The sequence below is a fragment of the Harpia harpyja genome, chromosome 2, assembly GCF_026419915.1.
Source record: "Harpia harpyja isolate bHarHar1 chromosome 2, bHarHar1 primary haplotype, whole genome shotgun sequence".
Lineage (NCBI taxonomy): Eukaryota > Metazoa > Chordata > Aves > Accipitriformes > Accipitridae > Harpia > Harpia harpyja.
In genome coordinates, this window is record NC_068941.1 from 70,138,369 (window position 1) to 70,158,871 (window position 20,503).

The 20,503-nt window shown below is 38.8% G+C and overlaps 1 protein-coding gene across 6 annotated transcripts in view; it reads left to right on the top strand.

Annotated features, from left to right (window-relative positions):
• The window catches only part of CCDC149 (coiled-coil domain containing 149), a 52,196-nt gene that overhangs the window by 12,921 nt on the left and 18,772 nt on the right, over positions 1-20,503 (top strand). For all 6 annotated transcript variants that reach the window (XM_052780336.1, XM_052780332.1, XM_052780331.1 and 3 more), the window contains exons 4-9: positions 8,559-8,666; positions 14,180-14,296; positions 15,755-15,927; positions 17,401-17,473; positions 18,808-18,892; positions 20,162-20,306. In XM_052780336.1, the coding sequence (XP_052636296.1) occupies positions 8,559-8,666; positions 14,180-14,296; positions 15,755-15,927; positions 17,401-17,473; positions 18,808-18,892; positions 20,162-20,306 (701 nt within the window). The remainder of the gene's footprint in view (positions 1-8,558; positions 8,667-14,179; positions 14,297-15,754; positions 15,928-17,400; positions 17,474-18,807; positions 18,893-20,161; positions 20,307-20,503) is intronic.

The window sequence follows — 20,503 nt, forward strand, 5'->3', positions numbered from 1 at the left end:
AGAAATTCTACCATTCTACAGTGGTGTATGTTTATATGCATGTGCTGTGATACAAAACATTTTTATGACATTGGCAAACAAATACTGGATATCTGTTGGACAGTGTTGCCATGCTGGGAAACTTAAAGAAAAAAACATAGATGGGATTTCTAGCTTGATTTACACTGACTATTATTTTGGTCTATGTTGCTTAAATTTTCAGTATGACTTCAGTTTGGGAGAAGCTTTGTTGTTGAGATAACAGATGAGTGAATCCTTTGACCTTCTGTATGAAATGGAAGTTCTTTTAATACAAATGAGATCCCTTGATTAAACAAAGGTGAAGTAAAATGCATGGTTAGGAAAATGACTGTGCTGGGCCACAGTCCTAAATACGCTTTGTTTAATTTGATCTCAGGGAGACTACTCAGTTGGAGATAACGGGGCTGTGTGTCAAGAATAAAGCTGCAATGCATATGTTCACTTGTGAGGGCTTCTATTTATATTTTAAATCTATGAGGAATCAAATTAAATGGAGCTAAACATCACAGGATCACAGAACGGTTGAGGCAGGAAGGCAGCTCTTGAGATCGACTAGTCCAATCCCCCTGCTCAAGCAGGGCCACCTAGAGCAGGTTTCCCAGGACCCTGTCCAGTCAGGTTTCGAATATCTGTAAGGATGGAGGATCCACAGCCTCTCTGGACAACCTGTTCCAGCATTTGACCACTCCCACAGTAAAAATGGGGGAGGGGGTGGTGTTCAGATACCTACAGGTATTGGGGTGGCTGAAGTCCCTCGTGTGGACCAGGGCCTGTGAGCATGAAGCTTCTTCCAGTTATGTGAAGAAGGCCTTATCTGCTGCTTCTTCCTGATCAGGAGGTCTATAGCAGATATCTGATAGAACAGCACACATGTTGATCTGCCCACTAATCTTGACGCAGAAGCTCTCAGCTGACTCCTGACCTGTCCCAAGGCAGAGCTCCATGCATTCCAGCTACTCTCTCACATAAAGGGCAACACCCCTCCTCACCTTCCTGCTGTCCTTCCTAAAGAGCCTGTATCCCTCCATCACAGCACTCCAGCTGTGTGAGCTGTCCCACTGTTTCTGCATGATCCCAGTGAGATTGTAGCCCTGTAACTGCACACAGACTTTGAACTCTTCCCTGTGCTGCACGTGTTAAGAGTAGAGACCTCTGAGGGGCATCCAAGTGTGCCGGTTCCGCAGCACAGGCTTGAGAGCTTTCCCCATAAGGCTGTTCTTACGGGCATTTCCTTCTTTACATGCCTGTGCTCAAAGGAATTACACTTCAGCTCAGTTGCTTTGTGAATTGCTATGTCCCTTCTCTTGCCATCGTCCCAGGCTCTTGGCTTGCCTACCCTATCCCAAGCCTTCTTATTCTCTCCGCCATAACTTCTAGTTTAGAGCTCTCCTTATGAAGTTGACCAGCCTATTGGAAAAGATACTTTTGCCTCATGTAGTCAAATGGATCTTGTGTCTTCCAAGCAGCTGTTGAGCCTTAGAGAGGGTCCCATGGTCATAGAACCCTCTTTGAGGCTCCTAATAATGAGCCTCATAAAATAATGATGACATAGTCCTAGTATAGAGCACAGCTTGATAGCTACTCTTTTTGCCAGGCAAAAAGTCTCATCAGAGAACCTCTGTGCATCTTTCCTGAAGGTTGTGGTCCTTAACTCTGTTATAGTTATCTGTAGGTGTCCCAAGGTGATTCATTCAAACCAAGACTCTGACTGCTTCAGCGATCACTGACATCACAGCAGCATACTACCCACTCACCAAGATGTTGGTCAGACAGCTTGACTTCTGCTGGTGAATAAGTTCACGAGCATGGCATTTGGGGCAAGCAGAACATTAGAAGGACCTGAGGTTCCAGACAGGAGTATTTTGTGACATACCACAAATGGACCCATTTTGATACCTCCCACTTCCAGCTTCTAGCTTAATGTACTCAGCTGTCACAATTCACTTTTGAAACAAACTTCAGGGATTATGTTATGACTGTTTCTGACATCATCAGAAAAAATGACTAGTGTGACTATTTCTTGTTAATTAATGAATTCGAGAAGTTTTGCTAGTCTTGTGCTCAGGTGCAAAAGCTGCATTCAGAGTTCTATGAGATAAAATCTTCAGATATAATGTACTAGAGGGTAAGCAATCATCTTGTATTTATCTCACAAGGGTGCTGTGAAGATTAATGTGATTTCCTTCTCTCTTCAGATGATTTGAAGATGAAGAACATTACGCATGTGCCAAACTTAGACCTGCATGCTTTATTCTGGTTTGTATGTGCATGTGTTTGACTCCTATGATGTGGAGTAGCAGATGGAAAACAGTGAGATCATTTGCCCTTGCAATGCGTCAGAGAGCAATATTCCCGTGGATTTCAAAATGTGCCTGCTCTGAGAGCATAGCCGGTAGAGAGACTTTGGTTTCTGCACACTGAAATTTGCTGTTCTATTGATAGGAGCAGGTGGCAGTAAGCAAAACCTAGCCACACTAGGAGTCATGCTTTGTGAAGTGACACTTGTTTCTTCAACACGTAGGTTCTGCAGTAAACATGAGGCTAGGAGAGAAGAAATGCTGATTCTAATAGATGTGATAGTCCCTCTTTAAAATTTGGAGCGCTGTTCAGACCTGATGTGTACAACAGGCTCTCCTCTGGTTGCTGTGTCTTACCTTAATGGAATAGAGAGACACTTGTTCACACCCCTGCACCTGAATACTCTCGATAAATATTCTGTTAATTAGTCACAACACTCAAAATGTTTAAGGGATTTTGATTCTTTTTGTGCATTATCTCAGCAGTTTAAGTTGTCCTCAAGATCTCAAAGTAGCTAAAATATTTCTGGTAAAACAAGCCAATGAAACAATCTTTCCTTCTATCCTAGTATAGTAGTCTTTGTAAAAGTACAAATTAATCATTTCTCTTTGACTACGTTCATCTGCTGTCAACAAAAACTTGGTGCCTATATGAAGTATGGGGGGACTGAAGTACTTTATTGAACCTTCACAATGAAGGAATTTCTTTCAAGTAACTTCTCACGGTACTGGTTGTTCATACTGACACCCTTGGTTGTTGCTTATGATATATGTTAACAAGTTGCTTTGCAAAAACTGGCCTCATAAAGGAGTCCGTAGCTGATGCTAACCTTATTTGTTTGTCAGCCTTTGGCAAATGCTCTAGGTCTGGCTTGGTGGTGTTTGGTCCTGTACAACACTATACTAAACTAACACACAGAAGACTGGTTGAAAAGGAGAGAAAAAGTATTCATTTTATTTGTCTACTGCTAAAATGGTTTTTTGGTTCTATTAGGTCTATAAAAATTCCGATTGCTGAGTGTCTTGAAGGTGTGTCAGCGTGAGCAAGTTTCTTGTTTTGCAGAGCCTTGTCAAGTTTTGACTGGTGTGTTTCTGTGGTGGGATTTCTGCCTGGTTCTCAGAGCGGCAGGTACTCACAGGAGGAGAGGATTTTCTTCTTCTCTTGTTTTATGTCAAGTGGCTGCTTGGCAAGGCTTTAATTTTTTGCTGTTGTTTTTCTGTGGGGATATATGACCCGTATTAAGTATATTTTGTTTAGTATGCCCAGGACCTATAATTTCAGAAGTCTTCTCTACATGGTTTTTCAACATAAAGAGAAAAATACAATAATTTTTGCTTTTTATCATAAGGAAGCTAGTGCTAGGGGACGTCGTCAGTTCTTCTGCCTTGGAGCGAAGAGTGATAGTTGGTAAGCAAAGCAGGTTTTTCTGTATTAATTCAGCCATCGCAATCATATAAATGCATTGGAGGAGAAACTGCAATTAAATTTGCTATCAGTCACACCCATCAAGTGTGCTTAATGTTTCATCAAAGTTGTTTTTTTTTCTGTCAGCCCTATAATTCAGTGTTCTTCTTTATTTGAAGGTGTGGCTGAAAGAAAGATAAAAGACTGTAAACTGCAGTATAGAAATGCTTGTTTGTATTTAAAAATATTTTTAAACTGGAAAGGTATGTTGGAAGTTTCCCCCTCTTCCCCGTTGCCAAATGACTTTTTCAGGCAGTATGTAAAGGCAGAAAGTCCTTTTTTTAAATTCCTTTTTTTTTTTTTAAGTGTCAGATAAGATTTATGTGCAAGAGAATTGAGAGCTATATTAAAGACTGTGTTACTATCCATCATTTTTAAAGTGGTGTGAAGAAAAATAACACTGTGTGTATGTGTGGCTAGATTTGCAAAATTGTTAAAGGAGCCAAATTCAAGTATAGTGCATAATGCCAGGGATGTTGGAGTTACTTTTTCTGTCTGTCCGTCTGTCCCATCCACACCCCCGCCCCACCCCCCCCCGCTTCTTCTTGGGTCATTGGTCAGTAGTGAGCAAAGATCTGTTGCTGTCTGACAGGTATTTACTGGCTTATGTAAATAAATATTGATAGGTATTTTCATCAGTAGTTTCAGATGCTCCTCTGTAGCTAAAAGTAAGGTTCTCTTCCACCTCCTATCCCAAAAATGTTCTTTCAAATTTTAACAAAGTCTAAGTAGAAAAGGGTGAGGTCTGTGATCCCATCCCATTGAATCTTTCACTCTCTGGTCTGTTCTGATTTATGGTGCTTCTTTTCCCCTATGTAATAAAGGTAGGCACTTCCCACTCGGCACTCTCATATTAGTCTTTTCCTCCTTTCTTCCTAGCTTCTGTTGGGATCATTGGCTATGGTTGCGCTTGCTTTTGGTCAGAGGAAAAAGGAATATGGGGACAGTTTCTTATGTCTAGTACTTCAGCGGGGGTTTGGACTACACTCAAATCATACTTCACTGAGAGGGTGGTCGGTCACTGGAACAGGCTCCCCAGGGAAGTGGACACGGCACCAAGCCTGTCAGAGTTGAAGGAGCATCTGGACGATGCTCTTAGTCATCTGGTTTAGTTTTAGATAGTCCTGTGAGGAGCAGGGAGTTGGACTTGATGATCCTTATGGGTCCCTTCCAACCTGAGATATTCTATGATACATGCAAGCTTCCTGTGACAGATGGATGTAAAACAAATAGCTTGTCATGCTGCAGAGGCTCAAGAATACGTGCTGGAAACTGAACATCGCCAGAGGTGCACAGAGCTCTAGAAAGATTGACAGTGGGCAGTTAATCAGAGACTTGAATGAAGGACTATCTGTTATTTAGTATTACAAACAGTTGCACTGAGAGAGGGTGGGAGAAACAGTTTTTCCACTGCTGCGGGTTGTTGCAGAGGCAAGACAAGACGAGGCAGCAGAAAGGTATAGACCTCTGCGTCTTTCCCTCCCATTACCCATGGCTCAGAAATCTCTCTTCATCAGTACTTTGGAGTTAGTTTTGAATAGCGCGAGTGAAAGAAGTAAAGTCTCTGACAGTTACAGGAGTCTTTTTAAGGCTTCACATAGAATCAAAAGAAGCTGCTGAAGAAATTGAGTCTAGAGAAGCTGAATTTGGCTAATTCTCAGAGAGTTGTTCTCTGTTGCACAGGTAAATGGTACGAGCTTTATTGTCTGCTGAAGTAACTTGTCCTGAATTTCTAAGTGAATTCTGTGTTTGTTCTATGAATATTGAAAAGAATTTGCCAGGTGGAAAATGAATCACCTTTCTCCTTGCATAGATTTCTCCTCTTTCTTTAAAAAATACATGTTCATGAAGCCTGTCTTCCATTGTTAGTTTTATCATCTTTCAACCATATGGTATGTTTTCTTATATATGCCAAAGAAATGGTAGCAAGTCCAGGTGTCGTTCAACATATCCTCTTGGCTGGCTCTCTTTAAGCCCAGTAGAGCACTTGTGAAAATCAAATATTTCTCCTTCTATCCACATTTAACAGAGAGCTTTAATGAGGTCTTGCCAAAACCTTTAAAACTTGGAACAATCAAAATCATATGTTGTATGGAACCCCTAAGCCAGGGAAATGAATAATTGCTGGAGACTACTTCTGTGACATAGCTTGGTTGTTCTAGTTTAACAGAAGTGTAATAGAAGCTTTGCATTAAGGAGCAAGTCTATACTTAGCTCATTGTAATGCTCTTAGCATGCTTTATCGAGGCTGTCTTATTTTGGTGTCTAAAATTCTTCGTTTAAAGTTTCTTCCAAAATACCTGTCTCGAGTATAAAGGTTTTTGTCATGTTAAGTCATTTATATGACTGACAAATAAAATTCAGCATCAGAGAAATGGTTTTAAAGGAAATAAATCTGAGCCAGAAGATTTAGTATAGGCATGGTAATGCCTTTCCTGCAGTTACTGGGAGCCAGGTTTTGACTACAGACTGCTAGAATCCTGGTGTTGTGGCTGTAAACACTGATTAGTGAGATTGTATTGAAATTACATGTGCTATTGCAGTGTTAGGAGTTGTTCAAATTCCTCGTAAAAAGGGACTTTATAAATAGAAGTGTTTCAGAGAGGTTTGTGCAAATCGTGTTCCTTTTAACTAACTCAGTCTGGTGGTTGGATGGTCTTTATTGAAAGTCAGCTTTCTTCGAAAAAAAAAAATTGTATCTGAGCAGTAGCCATAGATATTTCCATTTAAATACAATTTCTTGCAAACATGGGTTCTTTGTTTTCTTTCTTTTGAACAGCCATTAAGAAGTACCTCTCAAAAACCATTGACTGAATGTGTTCTGAAGTGCCTTGGTTCATTCAATATATGAATGACTATTACGCATTTGTTTAACATGCAGAAAAAAAATCATTCTGTCAAAGCATACTTGAGGAACTTTTTGCATTGCTTGAATGGTTGCTGTCTTTAAAGTTAGAGGCAGCTTAATTTTGGCCCTATAATTGGCTATTTATGTTTTTTGCTATTACACTCTTTTCCCAAATTCTTTATTTGCAGTCTTCAGGTTTATCAGTAGTTTAAAAAATACTTTACTGTCTTCCAAAACTGGGGGAAACTTACCTTACTTTCTTCTGAACCTTTGATCTCAGAGCACCAGCAGTACAGAAGCTGTAGCAGTGAATTAGGCTTGTTGTTCATCAAGTATGATGTATCAGTTTCTCAAGTTGTTTTTCCTGTTTAAAAGTTTGAACCTATTGCTCTTTTAGACCAATTGGAATTTGGAGCCATCTTCTTCATACAGTAGCATACAAAAGTTCCAGTTGACAATAGTTTGATAGTCTAATCCCGCAAATGGTCAGATGCATGAATAGCTATATTCATGTTGATATTCATGTTAGTAGTTCTCTTAAATATAAAACAGGACATGTGGAAATAGCAGTTGTTAGTAAATAAGGGGAAAGATTGCAGGAATGGCTATCGGACACCTTGTTGGTTTGATAGTGTATGAGTTTTAAAGATAAAACTCAGAAAAACTTCCTATGAGACTATCAAGTGCTGGTGAGAATGACTGAGTAAAAGAGCAGGACTGAAAAAGAAAGATACCAAATAGAGAAATGGGGGAGCTGAAAGAGAAGCACAGCAAGTAGGGAATCTAAAACTAAACCTAACATACTGAGAGAGAACTAGGAACAGTCAGTTGATGCATTGGCCTCAAACCCAGGCAGTACGTGTAAGTGTAGCTTAGAAATACTGACTCATGGGGCTTTACCAAGTCTTGCTTAGAAGATATGAAAATTCTTTTTTCATTTGTTTTTATACTTTTCTAATTTATGGCAATGAATGACACACCTAGCTGTCCATAGGCAATGTCTTGAAAGGTTGTACTTTAGCCACTATGATTATAACTCTCTTAGAAGAGATGTCATTGGTAGGCTTTTCCTGTGCTGGGTCAATGTTTGTGTATTCGTGAGATATTTTTAGGGTAAAAATATAATAAATTTATCTGTAGTATTTGCTCATTTTCAGATATCGTAGATAGGAAAGAAGGGGATTGCATTATTTTTTGGTTAGTGATCAAGCTGATAGAATTTAATTGTAAAATTATAGACCAGACTGCTCACCCTGCTAACTTAGTAGGTTAATGTGAATGACAGCTTTTGACCTGGATTATTTGGGGGTGGGGTGTTTGTTTTTAATCTCTAGCTTTCACCTCTATTTTTCTAGAAGTCTACATACTAGCTAACAACACAAGTCAGGTCATGTTTGAAGTTTTGTGCTACTAGATATCCATGGTACAGCTCCGTGTGGGGGCAGGGACTCTGGCCGGCATCATCTTTACTGGCTAGGAATCTGCTCTACACAGTATTAGGGAATATAATTATATCATAATTATTTCTCAGCTGTGCCTTTTGTCTAATTATATGCAAGTTTAAAACTATTATTTTGGCAACTTTGTGCAAATATTATCAAAGTACTCTGCATTTTGCTCTTCCCACCAGCCAAGATACCAGAACTAGCGTAGATGTTTTCACTTTGTCTTGTTTGGGGTTTGAGCACTGTTCTGGGAGTGTGGATGCACACATGCTGTATGTATTTCCTACTATTAAAGATAAAGGAACCCTGATGACTTTTTTTTTTTTGTTATCTCTCTAATGAAGCATGAAGTCTGGGTACCAACAACAATAAAAGTAAAGATTGTTGGCAGATGAGGAGTAACTCTAGGGTTTCTTTTAAGTCACCACTTACACTTCTCTCCATAGGCACTAACTTCTGACTGATATTTACTCCTTTTCTAGGCAAATCTTGCTCAGCTACTGAGTGAGGCGCAAGATCGAAATAAACATCTTGGAGAAGAGATTAGAGAGCTTCAACAGAGACTGGGAGAAGTACAAGGGGACAATAAGGTATTATAAACTTTTGTTATCAGTAAGTGGCATGGAATGTGTAAACTGGGCTGGAGTTTTGCATTTACTTCTTAGGAAAACAAATAAAACAATGGGTTACAGAACTTCTAGAATACTTTGATTACAATAAATGCTCAAACCAGTAGAACAAAAGAAGCTTGTACAGGATACCAGTAAGTGCAGCTTATTATATATTTTTGTATGCTGCTTTTGCTCTGTTGTCCTTAACTATGTATTTTGCACCTAGCCTTGCTTTAATGATCTCAGACTTTCTTTCTTGCTTTCTTTTTTTTTAAATATATTTTATTAGTGGTATTTCCTCTTAGAAATAAGTACAGATAAGCATGTCTTCTTCATCAAGTGATAATTTTCTTTTTTTTTTGCAATGAAAATGCAAAATTTTGGTAGATGACAAAACTGGGGGAGACATAATGTTTCCCTTCAAAAATATGGAGCGGTTGTTGACAAATATAGATCTAGTGAGCTTTGTATTAAGCCCTCATCCTATTACCCTTACATAACCAATTTATTTCTTTGCTAAATTTAGCAAGTTATATGGAACATTGCTCAAAATCTGCCATTTGGTATTAATCAAACTCCTGTTGTCTCTGTTAATTGAAATATTTAAACTCAAGTCAAATGTGTGTAACATTCACAGCTGGAGCGGTATGCAAAAGTACATTCAGAGATCAAACTAGTGAGAGGTTGAATTGGAGAGTCGAGGTGGTTAACAAAGTAAAAATTAAACAAATAATGAATGATAACTTCCCTCCCTCAACTACAGTTTTAAAGTTACAGGATTTAAAAATGTGAATAAAAATGATGTGGCTTTTAATTATTCAGGTGGGTTTTTTTCTTTCCATTTAAGTTCATTTTATTTTATTTATTTTATTTTAAACATAAGTATATTGTGATAATGCAGTTTTATTTCTTGTCTGTCTTAAAGAACTTGCTTGAAGATGTGCAGGGAGCTGGGAGAGGGTCAAGTGAGACCTGAATTTGTAGTATGCATAGCATTCAGTGTAACTTGCTCAAGTCTTCAAAGACCAGCTTTCCCAGTGTTTCTCTTCTTTTGTATGTTATTGTTTGAACTATATTACAGTGTAGAAGACTGTGCCTTGCAGTTCTCCAGTTCTAATATTATGCCATACAGCCTTTTCCAAGCCAGTCCTGACCAGATAAAAAGGGTTTGTAAGTACAAACAGAACACAAAGGTAGTAAAACTACAACATATTTAAATATCAAGGTTATGTACCTATTCTAATTCCTTATAACAATATGATCTTGGTAACACAGAGCCTACTTCTTTGTGCTTGAACTGGCTTTGTTTACATTTGCGGGTTAACTTGGTATTAGCTGGTCATCTTTGTGACATCTGTATTCCCAGCATGAATTTAAATTCATGATCCTTATAACGAATGGAAAAACACAAAAAGAGTTATTCTGCCCACCATGCCCCTCTCCAAAAGATGCAAAGTATTGCATCACTAAATAGAGGGAGGAAAGAACTGCATCAGCTAGGGATTAATTTAGACTAGGATTTTCATTTTTGGAACACATTCTTCACTTTCCTGGTAAATGAGAAATAGAGCTTATTTTAGAGTCAGGTTGCTGTTTTTTGAAGTGCCTAAAAAAGCATTGCCATCTCTCTGAGGGATTTAACACTCTCTTCCTGTGTCAGATTTTGCTCCCTCCTAGCTTTGGTGATAAAAGCAGCTTGTTCCTGAAGCCATTCTGTTCTGTTCATCAGTTCTCCTGTACTGGCAGCTGGGTTACTTTAGGCACTGGAGTCCAGATAATGCATAGTATATACAAAAACAAAGAACTATAATAATTTGCTTGTTCTTACGTTTTTCCCCTGCATTCCTCTCTCTGCTTTTTCCAAAGTGAGGGAGGGCATCCTGCCCAGCTGGTCTACGTCAACCTTACTTCTGGCAAGAGATGAACAAACAGCTGCTTTTGCAGCAAGTGAAGCTGCTTATGGATGAACAATTCTGCCTGTGTTTCAGCAGGGGTGACTCATGCAGGCTTTGTCACTGAGTGGCAAGAGCTTTGTAGGACTGAAAAAGAAAAAAACTCTTTAAATATCACACATTAGCTCTATTGATAAAGAATTGTTTTGATAGCCTGACTTGTTTTTCACCATTTTAATGTTTGCTACTAGTAAGATGCAGTCACTCAGATTAGCAAGAATACTTTAAACTGGTGACATTTTACTTGTTGAAATAATTTTAAATACATCATCAGTTAGGCAATAACAAATTACTTGCATTTGGTTTAACTGGACTAATTTTTTCCTTTAATTTCAGCTAGAATTCTGTTGGCACAAATAATAAAACTTCTTCAGGCAGTCTCTGGAAGAATTTGTTGCTGCAGTTTGAGAAATACAGCAATAGTTAGACTGCAGTGCTCCAGCAACAGATATCTAAGACTATTTATTTTTATGATTGATCACAATCTCTTATCAGCCCTGACACATGAAAACTACTCTATGTTTGTGATAGTTATTTGTAAATCTCTTTCCTTCCTAACGTTCTGGCAGCAATGCTTGGAGAACAATTACTGAAACTTAGAAGAGGATAGTTAGGAAATCTAATTCTCTCTTGTAAAAGGGTGAAAATGGAAAGCATAAGAGAAACTGTAGACTTCTGGAACACTAGATGACTCAGTTGCCTTCACTTGAATTCCTACCCACGCAAAGAAATGGTTTTGTAAGCTGTCAAGGGCAGTGCTAAGCGAGAGGAAAATGCATGGAAAACAATGGCTGTGGTATTACTGACAGTTTGTTATTATAAGGCAGACAATCGTTCATGCAGCAACAGTGCGAAATGTTAAATGTGGTGCATGTTTTGGCAGAACTGGGACTTAAGGTAGCAAATTTGCATAGTTCTGGTCCACTTTTTAAGATTTTGTAGGCAATGTGGTGAAGACAATTGCTGTCAGTGTCTGTGGCTGAACATGATGGTTTCTGCCTTCCATGAAGAATTTACTGGTTGTGCTTGTTGCCTTTTTCCTTTTGCATGTTTTATCGAGAATCAGGAATGTACAACATTGGTGCAGGCATTGTCTGTGGACTCCTAGCGTGCACAGCAGCTATCACAGTGAAGCCTGTTTGGGGCATTGTGGGGCTGCTACAGAGTTGCTACTTTATAAATAATTATTTTAGCTGACACTGATTAGGAAAAAGCTGTGATATTAATATAAGAAAGACAGTGGCTTGCAGCATTGGATTATTTTGGTTACCAATCTACGGGTTCTTGACAAACAGGAGCTCTCTCTGGTTAGGTGCCATTAATTTAAATCCACTTTGCTGTGGATGCTCAGAATCCTGAGGGGTAGCATTAACCTATTCTCTAGCTGCAAAATGAAGTTAAGCCGTCCTTTCCTCCGTGATTTCTGAATGACAGAAATAAAAATACAGCAGCCAGAGGGCAGGTGTATAAAGTTTATAACAAAGCACTAATATATGCAGTAAACCCTTAACCCTCTGGCATAACACTTAGTGTCTCTTTGGGTCACAGCATTTTCAAGGAAGAATTTTATAGCAGGTGGTGCTGCCTCATGAGACATTCGCAATGCAGAATTAAAGGACTTGGCCTGTTCTGCCCTGTCAACTCTCTGATTGGCCAACTGTGTGGAAGAAGCACTCTGTCATTTTATGGATTGGTATTTTACTTTATTTTATGTATGTTTATAATGCTGCTTTTACTGGCTGAATTTGGATTTCTGAAGCATTCTTTTTGTAAGACTTAATACATATTTTTTTTCGCCTCAAAATTAGTAGTAAATAGTTTTCCTTTTACTGGCAGACTGTTTGACCTTGCAAGTAATAATTGCTTGCAGTTATAATTGCATCTTATGCCTTACCCCATCCTGGGCTGGAGGAGAGTTGGTCATAGTGCATGAGTCACAGCTCAGATCCAGTTCCCAGCCTGGTGCCGAGCATTATGCAGAAGTTTTGCTCTGCTGCAGGCATTGGAGGCATTGGTAAAATGTGATTCCCCTTCCCGTTTCCAGTTTTTTGTGAGCAAGATTGAGTCCTCAAAATGTTACCATGTTTGTTTCTTACTGCCTTTCTCACTAGCGAGAGATTCTAGAAATTAAATTAATCTAACTGAATTAAATCACGTTACCATACCTTTTGTTCATGAGCCTTTTAGTATTTAAAAAAACCAGTCCCATAGCTATGAAGCCATTCCAGGATTTGCTAGTTGCCTTTTTGACTTACTTGTTTTGATAAAGAAATTAATAGGAATTATATCTCCTAGGATCCATTCAGCCTTACTAACTGTGCAGTGGTTTGTACTTTCCCTGTGGGGATAGGGCAATGTAGTTTGCCAAAACCAGTTACTTTTGGGGGCACAGCTTCCCCTGAACAAGTGAGCTGCTTATCAGAACAAGTTGTACTAGCTTCAGTGACTTGCACTGAACTGGAGCTGAAATAAGTGGGGAGGATGATTTTGGTAGTCTGTCTTGCATCAGCAGGATTTTAATTGGCACATTGCAGCTATGGTGACTGGCATCCCATAAATACCAAAGATAGATTTTAATGTACAATCTTCTACTTCAGAAGATTGATTTTTTTCTAACTCTGCAATATAATGATGTACATTAATTCCTTGGTGCAGTCAGAGACACAGGGAAAGTCAGGCTGGTTATTTTGGTGGGTTTCTCTAGTCTCTGTGGAGCTCCTACAAATGAGGCCATGGGGAGGCAATACTTTTGCCTAGTTGTACTCAGTATAAACAACTGTAAATGCTGAGTGCCTTATAGACTGTTATTTTAATATGCCATGATTCTTGAAAGGCAGTTGCTTTTTGCTTTGGATATTGAATATAACTGTGTATTAATTCAAGTCAGACTGTTTTCAGCAGTCACAAAGCTCATGAGTTCATCAGCTCTTTAAGCATTTTGGCCAAGTCCTTTTGTTGTTGGCCCATTTTTTTGTTTTTAACATGAATTAACTGAGTGAGTAGATGAAAAAAATAATGCACAAGCAAATGTATTAGCAGCTGTTAATGCAGATTCTGCACTGATGTAGTGCAGTGGGATTTTAAGTGGAATCAGTAAAATGAAGCTGGACAAGCCACTTCGTGCCTTTTTATTCTTAACTAGGAAGAGTTCTCTGCTGCAGAGAATTTTAAGATTTACATATGAAAATGGCTTTCTGAGAATTCTCTAGTTTTAGTCTGGCCAGAATTAGTTCCTGAGACTGCTAAAAAAAACATTGACCATGTGTCTGTATTTACTTAGTCTTTCATAATTTGCATACTCTGGTGACTATTGTTGCAGGTCTAATTCAGCTCCTGTTGATGCTTTGAGTGTTTGACTGGAATTTTTCACTGAGAACAGGATTGAGCCCTCAGCTCAGAAAATTCCCTCTGGTTTAAATAATACCAGCTGTTTGGCCTGAAAGATGAAATCTATGACAGCTTTACTCTTTCTAATGCAGATGTACTCTGATGCTACAGCCTGTGTTCTCTTGCTTACCGAATCTGATTTTGTAATCGCAGCTCCTTCGAATGACAATAGCAAAGCAAAGACTTGGAGATGATGAAGTTGGGGCTCGCCACTTTGCAGCACATGAACGGGAGGACCTTGTTCAACAATTGGAGACAGCTCGAGAGCAAGTAATAACTAAATGGGCATATACTGTCATGTTTTACAGAGCTAGTGCAGTAGCAGGTGAATGATAGCTTCTGTTGTGTTTGGAGGGCTGGTAGCTGATTAACATTGCAAATAGTGGTGAAGGTGTTGGGATTTTTACTGAAATAGTTGTTATTGAGCACTAATTTAAACATGCATATGTGGTTAGAGTGAGTTTCCTAATCTCAGGAATTCCTTCTCTAGATTACTGTTTCTCCTCTTTTTATAATGTGAAGCAACAACTTGTGACAATTGAATATTGTCAATGAAAGAGACTCCTCAGTGAAAGCTGTTAAAAGTATTCAACACTATATGTGGTGGTTGATGCATCTCCTAAAGATATTCTCTGAATCAAATTTTCTGTAGAAGTGTTGTTAGTCTTCTATTCCTTCTGCCTCTTAGCTATTTCTTCCCATCTTTTGAAAAATTCTTGCATCAGACCTCTTTTGCCTACCTCAAGTCTATATTAATACTATGTACCATGCAGCATCCAATTCATCTATATAGCTTTCTGGACAATTTTGGGGGTTTGTGTTCTCTGTTGTTCCCACACTCATTCATACCAATGTCAGTTCCACCCTGAATGAGCTGTTCTGTGATCCAGGAGGAGGTGCATATTTCTTGGGTTTCAGTCTTCACTCAAGTGCAGGCTACTTTAGCTTACCAGAAAGACTGCTGACTGTACTTGGTCTTCTTCCAATGTGATTCTCTCTGGTATCTCTGTTCCCAAGCTTGCGCTCTCTCTGTTTATCACCTGGCCTCTTTTTACAGTCATTTGTTGTCCTTCCTGGCTTATCAGTGTTTTCTGAGGTGCCAGTGGAGACTCCTCAACTCATTGCAGACTTTTCTCGTGCTCTCTGTTTCCTCTCCTTGGAAGTTTGAAGCTCTTTGTCCTTGAGTATCTTCCATACTGGACTCCTTCACCCTTTTGCTTAATAGCAAAGTTTACCCTGTCAACTCCATGCTGGCTTATTTTTTACTTTCCTCAGTTCTTCTTCCTATTCTGTGGAATTTCATTGCTGAAAGTCCCGTAATTAGTATAAATTCCCCCTTACAGGCTTTTTCTTCATCCTCCAAATTTGCCAGATTGTTATTCAGTTGAGTTCATTCCTGGAGTCCTAGAAATTATATGCTAAAACCAGCTTAATATGTTTGTAGCAGAATTATAATATGGATTAAGGTTTCTTTCACTGTTACATTTTAGTTGTTTTCCAGAAATTCTGTAAAATAGGTCTAACTGCTGAAGTTACTTAACTTCAAATCAATGAAATAATACCAAAACAGAGTAAAAGTACCAGGGGTTATGAGCTTTGTAAAGACTTTTGACTGCCCAAAATCAAACCTGTTCAGACATGCAGTGCTTGTTGCGGTTTTCAGTTTGGGCGCTATGTGATCTTTTGTTTAAACTTCAAAATAGTCATACAGCTTTCCTTTCTTCTCAGATCGAGACTCTGAGATACGATCTTCAGGCTGCACTGGATGAGTTACAGGATGTGAAAGAGGAACGCTCTTTTTACCAAGATAAGTCTGACAGACTAAACCAAGAACTTAATCATGTCTTAGGAGGGCATGAAAACCGTATCATCGACGTAGATGCTTTATGTATGGAGAACAGGTGAGTGCATTGCAAACCTTACTGTTTGCCTAGAACAAGCAGTGTATTGCTTTAACAGGAGCATCAGGAAGTCGGTCACAACAGAAATTTAAAGAAAATATATCCAAGAATAAAAGCTAAGAGATTTTGGTAATTTGTTTTGCTTGTACTGTAGCTAATCATCAAATAATATTGAGAAAGTTAGGCTGCAGGAAATTACCAATGTTTTATTTGGCTACAGAGATGTCAGTGATATTCCCAAATAGAGCTAATGAGGAAAAGGAAGAGAAGTGCAGACCTTTTTATTCCCATCACTGTACGGCACCAAAAGCAAGAATATTAAAAATCAGTGTCTTCAGAAACTCATCGTGAGCTGTAATGGGCTAATCTTGGATTGGAAACAGGGACTTTGAGTACCCTGAGTTAACAGTTTCGGACATAATTCTCACCACAGGGATAGGTTGTCAACATGGAGTGATTTGCCAACAAAAGTTGCTGGTGAAATCACCCATGCAGATATTCTTGCCACTTCCATGGGAAAAGAATGTGTTTTATGGTCTCTGCTAAGGACAACAGAGAGGAGTCACTGACAGAGCCATAGCAGGTACCTCCCTTAATGTCAACAATTACCTTAAAGTGAAATAGATCTTGTAGGACACTTTCCATTTACAGAGACTTATGCTTCAGGTAGGAAAGTGTAATACCAAAGGCATTACTTCCTCCCAGCAACTCCAGGGTTTTTTTCTGTTTTGTGTGGCCTACAGAGTTCTGTATCAATTTAAGCCCCCTGCTCCCCGACAGCAATATGATTTTTTTTCTCTAAAATAGTTAAATTGTCACAAACCCTAATACAGCTGCAGTTGCACTACATGAAAGAGGATATTTTATAAACCCTTTATACATGAAAAAGATATTTTCCTATGTGGAAATAGCCATCTAATCCAAGTGCATAAACTCTATTAGGAAGAACTGTACTGTTTCAGTTAACTGTATACCATTTTTCAACTATACTGTTGAATTTTCTACTTTGTGATTGCTTTGTAATGAGAAGTGCCATGTAAGTGATGGATATTGCAATGCAAAAGTTCTGCATAGTTGAGTCTTGTGTTGACATGTATACAAATCTTCATGTGTCCATCTCACAACCCTTCAAGTACAGAGGATATGAGTAAATGCTTCCTGACTATTTCCTCTAGACATAAATATATCCTTTTAGCTTCCCTCCCCAAAAACCTGAGGACCGATACAAAATGGTTGTGCAGCATGCTTGGCAAATCTAACAGAAGAGCAGCCTCCTTTTCTGATGCAATTTGTTTCCCTACTTAAAGTTTTATGGGGTCAAGAGCAGTAAGATTTTGTTATTTTATCCCTCACAGAACTGCAGAGGGAAAAGAACTCTCAGTAGTTCAAAGAGAGGACATGCCAAATAGTAGAGAAGCACTTGAGGCAGTACTTGAAGGTAACACGAAGTAAAGGATTACATTTCTTTTTCAGGTATCTTCAAGAGAGATTAAAACAACTTCAAGAGGAAGTCAACCTTCTTAAGTCTAATATTACTAAATATAAGGTAAGATCCTCTCAGTGTATCATCTAAACTGTGCTTCGTTGTTCGTGGAGGTTATTGTTCATTCTCATGTTTGTATGCATTTAAAGAACAAAATTGTGTCCTTAAAGAAAAGTCCACCATTAACATTCAAAAAGTATTAGTATGTGTACTTAACTACATGCTCAGTCTTCTTTGTAGGCTTCTTAGCTGATGTAGTACAAAGGGATAACCATTAAAAGTATTTTGAAAAATGAATTTTAGTACCTTTTTTTAAGTTCTGTGGGGAACTCCTGCTTGGGGGGGCGGTGATCAGCTTTCCAGGCTGCTTGTAGGTGAAGAGTAGCAGGTCACGCAGTGTGTGGTGAACGACTGCAACTGTGTTGCTGTCACAAGCCGGTCTTGTCTCCCTGTTCCCTAATGGCCACACTATTTCTTCATGTGTCTTAATGATTGCTAAGTCGTCTTTGTTCTTCTGTTCCTGGGTTGACATATATGCTGTTTTGCATGAAACCTTCAGGACTGAAACCTGAGGGCAAAATATTCTTGCTCTTCCCTGAAGTCAAGCACTCTATTTATTTCTGCAAGTGGTTTTGGGGTGTGGGAGGGGAGGGCTGCTTGTCAGGGCATGAGAAGGGTTGTCTTAGGACTGTCAGTAGGAATTTTTAACCATTTAGGTCACTATGAAGCAGTCACAGCACTAATTGCTTTTTGTCCATAGGCAAAGTTTCTCAAAGTAGCAGGTTCATTTGAGTTTCTGTTCACACTTATGACTTGGGGCTCTCAGAGTGTGAGTTAGTTTATCGGTGAGAACTGAGCATCTTGGTGGTCTGGTGGGTTTCACAGAACTGTAATTGTTTTGGAAGAGCTGGACTTCTGCAGCAGGATCATTCTGCTGCTAATTCCTGAAAGTCAGTATTTGCTACTAAAAGGGCTTCTAGAAACTCTGATAGAGAAGTTTGAGCTTTCCCTTTGAAGCCTATCCAAAGAAATACTGAGAAAAGTCTGATTTTGTTCCCAACTGATATTCTCTACAGGATACTGGAGTATATTCACTGGCACTCAGCAAATGATTAAAAAATAGGCAAGTCTTAAAAATGCACTGGGGGGAGTGAGTGGGAGAGACTACAATAAAGTGATTGCAATGAGAATGAGTCTTTGTAACAGACTTTGCAAAGACTGTTTTGGCTGGAGAATAATACTCCACGAGAGTCACCCTCCCATAGGTTACTATGGGTGTAAGCTGCAGGCCCTGCAGTTGTTCAGAGACCAAAATCCAAAGTTCCAGATTCTTTACTCCTAATGAAAGGATTTGTTAGCTACTGTTTTTCTGAATAAGGTATTTGTTGTTTCCTTAGAATGCACTAGAGAGACGAAAAAATTCAAAGACTCATAGTAGATCCAGTAGCAGTGCTCTGACTGGAGTCCTGTCTGCAAAGCAAGGTATTACATAAATGCAGCGTGGTGTTGCATATCTCATTGAATTCCTTCCATCTTACCTCTTAATTTCAGTAACCCTTTCCTCACCAACCAAATCAAAATCTTTCTTCTCTTTCCTGTTTATTATTATGTGCTAATTTTTGTCCTTTTCTCAGTTGACTTGACAAGATAAGATTTGCCTCTTGAGTACTGCTTCTCCTTTTGTTACTCTTCTGCCATTCATTCTCTCCCCTGTCAGTTTTATCTTTTTTTTTTTTTTTTTCCCACTCTCTAAACCCCTCAGCAACTTTGACCCTGACACATCACTTCTTTATTCATCTCTTTGCTCTGCTAACAATGGCAATCACAATTCATATTCCAATGAAAAATAGACTGGGTGGTAGAGGAGGGGCCTTAAGTCAGGTTTTCTGCTACTGTCCTTGGAAGCTTTTACATTCAGGTGTTTTGCAAAAAATCCTTTTGTCCCATGTTTCTTCATGGGCAGCAAAATGGAGTAATCTCTTTTTCCCCCTTCAAAGAAAATATCAAGATTAGGAAAGAAAGGGGAAGTAAAAATTCTTTGAGCGAAACAGTATACCTGGCACCCTACTGTTTAGGTGTATTCATACACACACATGAGATCAGTAGTATTTGTCATGGTAGGTTGAAACTCGCTTTTCTGTTTTTGACTTCTCTTCTGTCCTCTTCTCCACTTACTTGCATACATATATATATATATAGATATATAAAAAAAGAAGCAGAGTCAGATTCTAGTTACAGAAGCTAATGATACTAGTGAACTTCCTGATGTGGTTGAAAGGTGCAAGCTCTAAGCTGCAGAGGAAGAGTTCGAGTGACTGTATTTTCACATCAGTCTTAAATAACCTGAAGTATATAATAGTTCTAAAAAGTAATACAAAGACTTCCTTGTGGGCTTATGTTTTAATGTAAGTGGGAGAGAAATGACCGATTTTAACCAGTCTGTAGGCCTGTAGAAGAATGAGTTTGTTTCCTTCTGAACAAAAGTAATTTTCCAAAAGCAGAATTAAGTTAACATAAGATGTGTCTGCCTATACTTATTCTGGCAATTGCTGTGGAATAATGATGAGCGTAGAAAGCCACCATCTTCATGCCAGCTGGAGATTGTATTTGTGGTCTTTTGGCTTTGTTAATTGAAGAAAAAAAAAAGTATTCATTTAAGTAATGAGAATAGTTCTTTAATGCTAAGTAAATGTTTGTGTCACATCTCTGTGCATGAGAAGCCAAAACTCATTTGTGTTTTTAACATTATAGTCCAAGAGCTGTTGTCGGAGGATCATGGATGTAGCCTACCAGCCACACCACAGTCCATTTCAGATCTCAAATCACTGGCCACTGCATTGCTGGAAACTATCCATGAAAAAAACATGGTCATACAACACCAAAGGCAAACCAACAAGTAGGTAGCATGACTTATAAGTAAAACAGAACTTACCAAGCTATGGAAAAGTCATGGTTTTGGGGGATTTTCAGGGAAATGGGAAGGAAGGTCCATTTTCACAAAAAATTCATTGTCATTGTTAACTGGTGGGTTTTTTAGTTTTTAAGATCAGGTATGTGTTTAGAGAAAAATTACATTTTCAAAGTAAAGTCTGG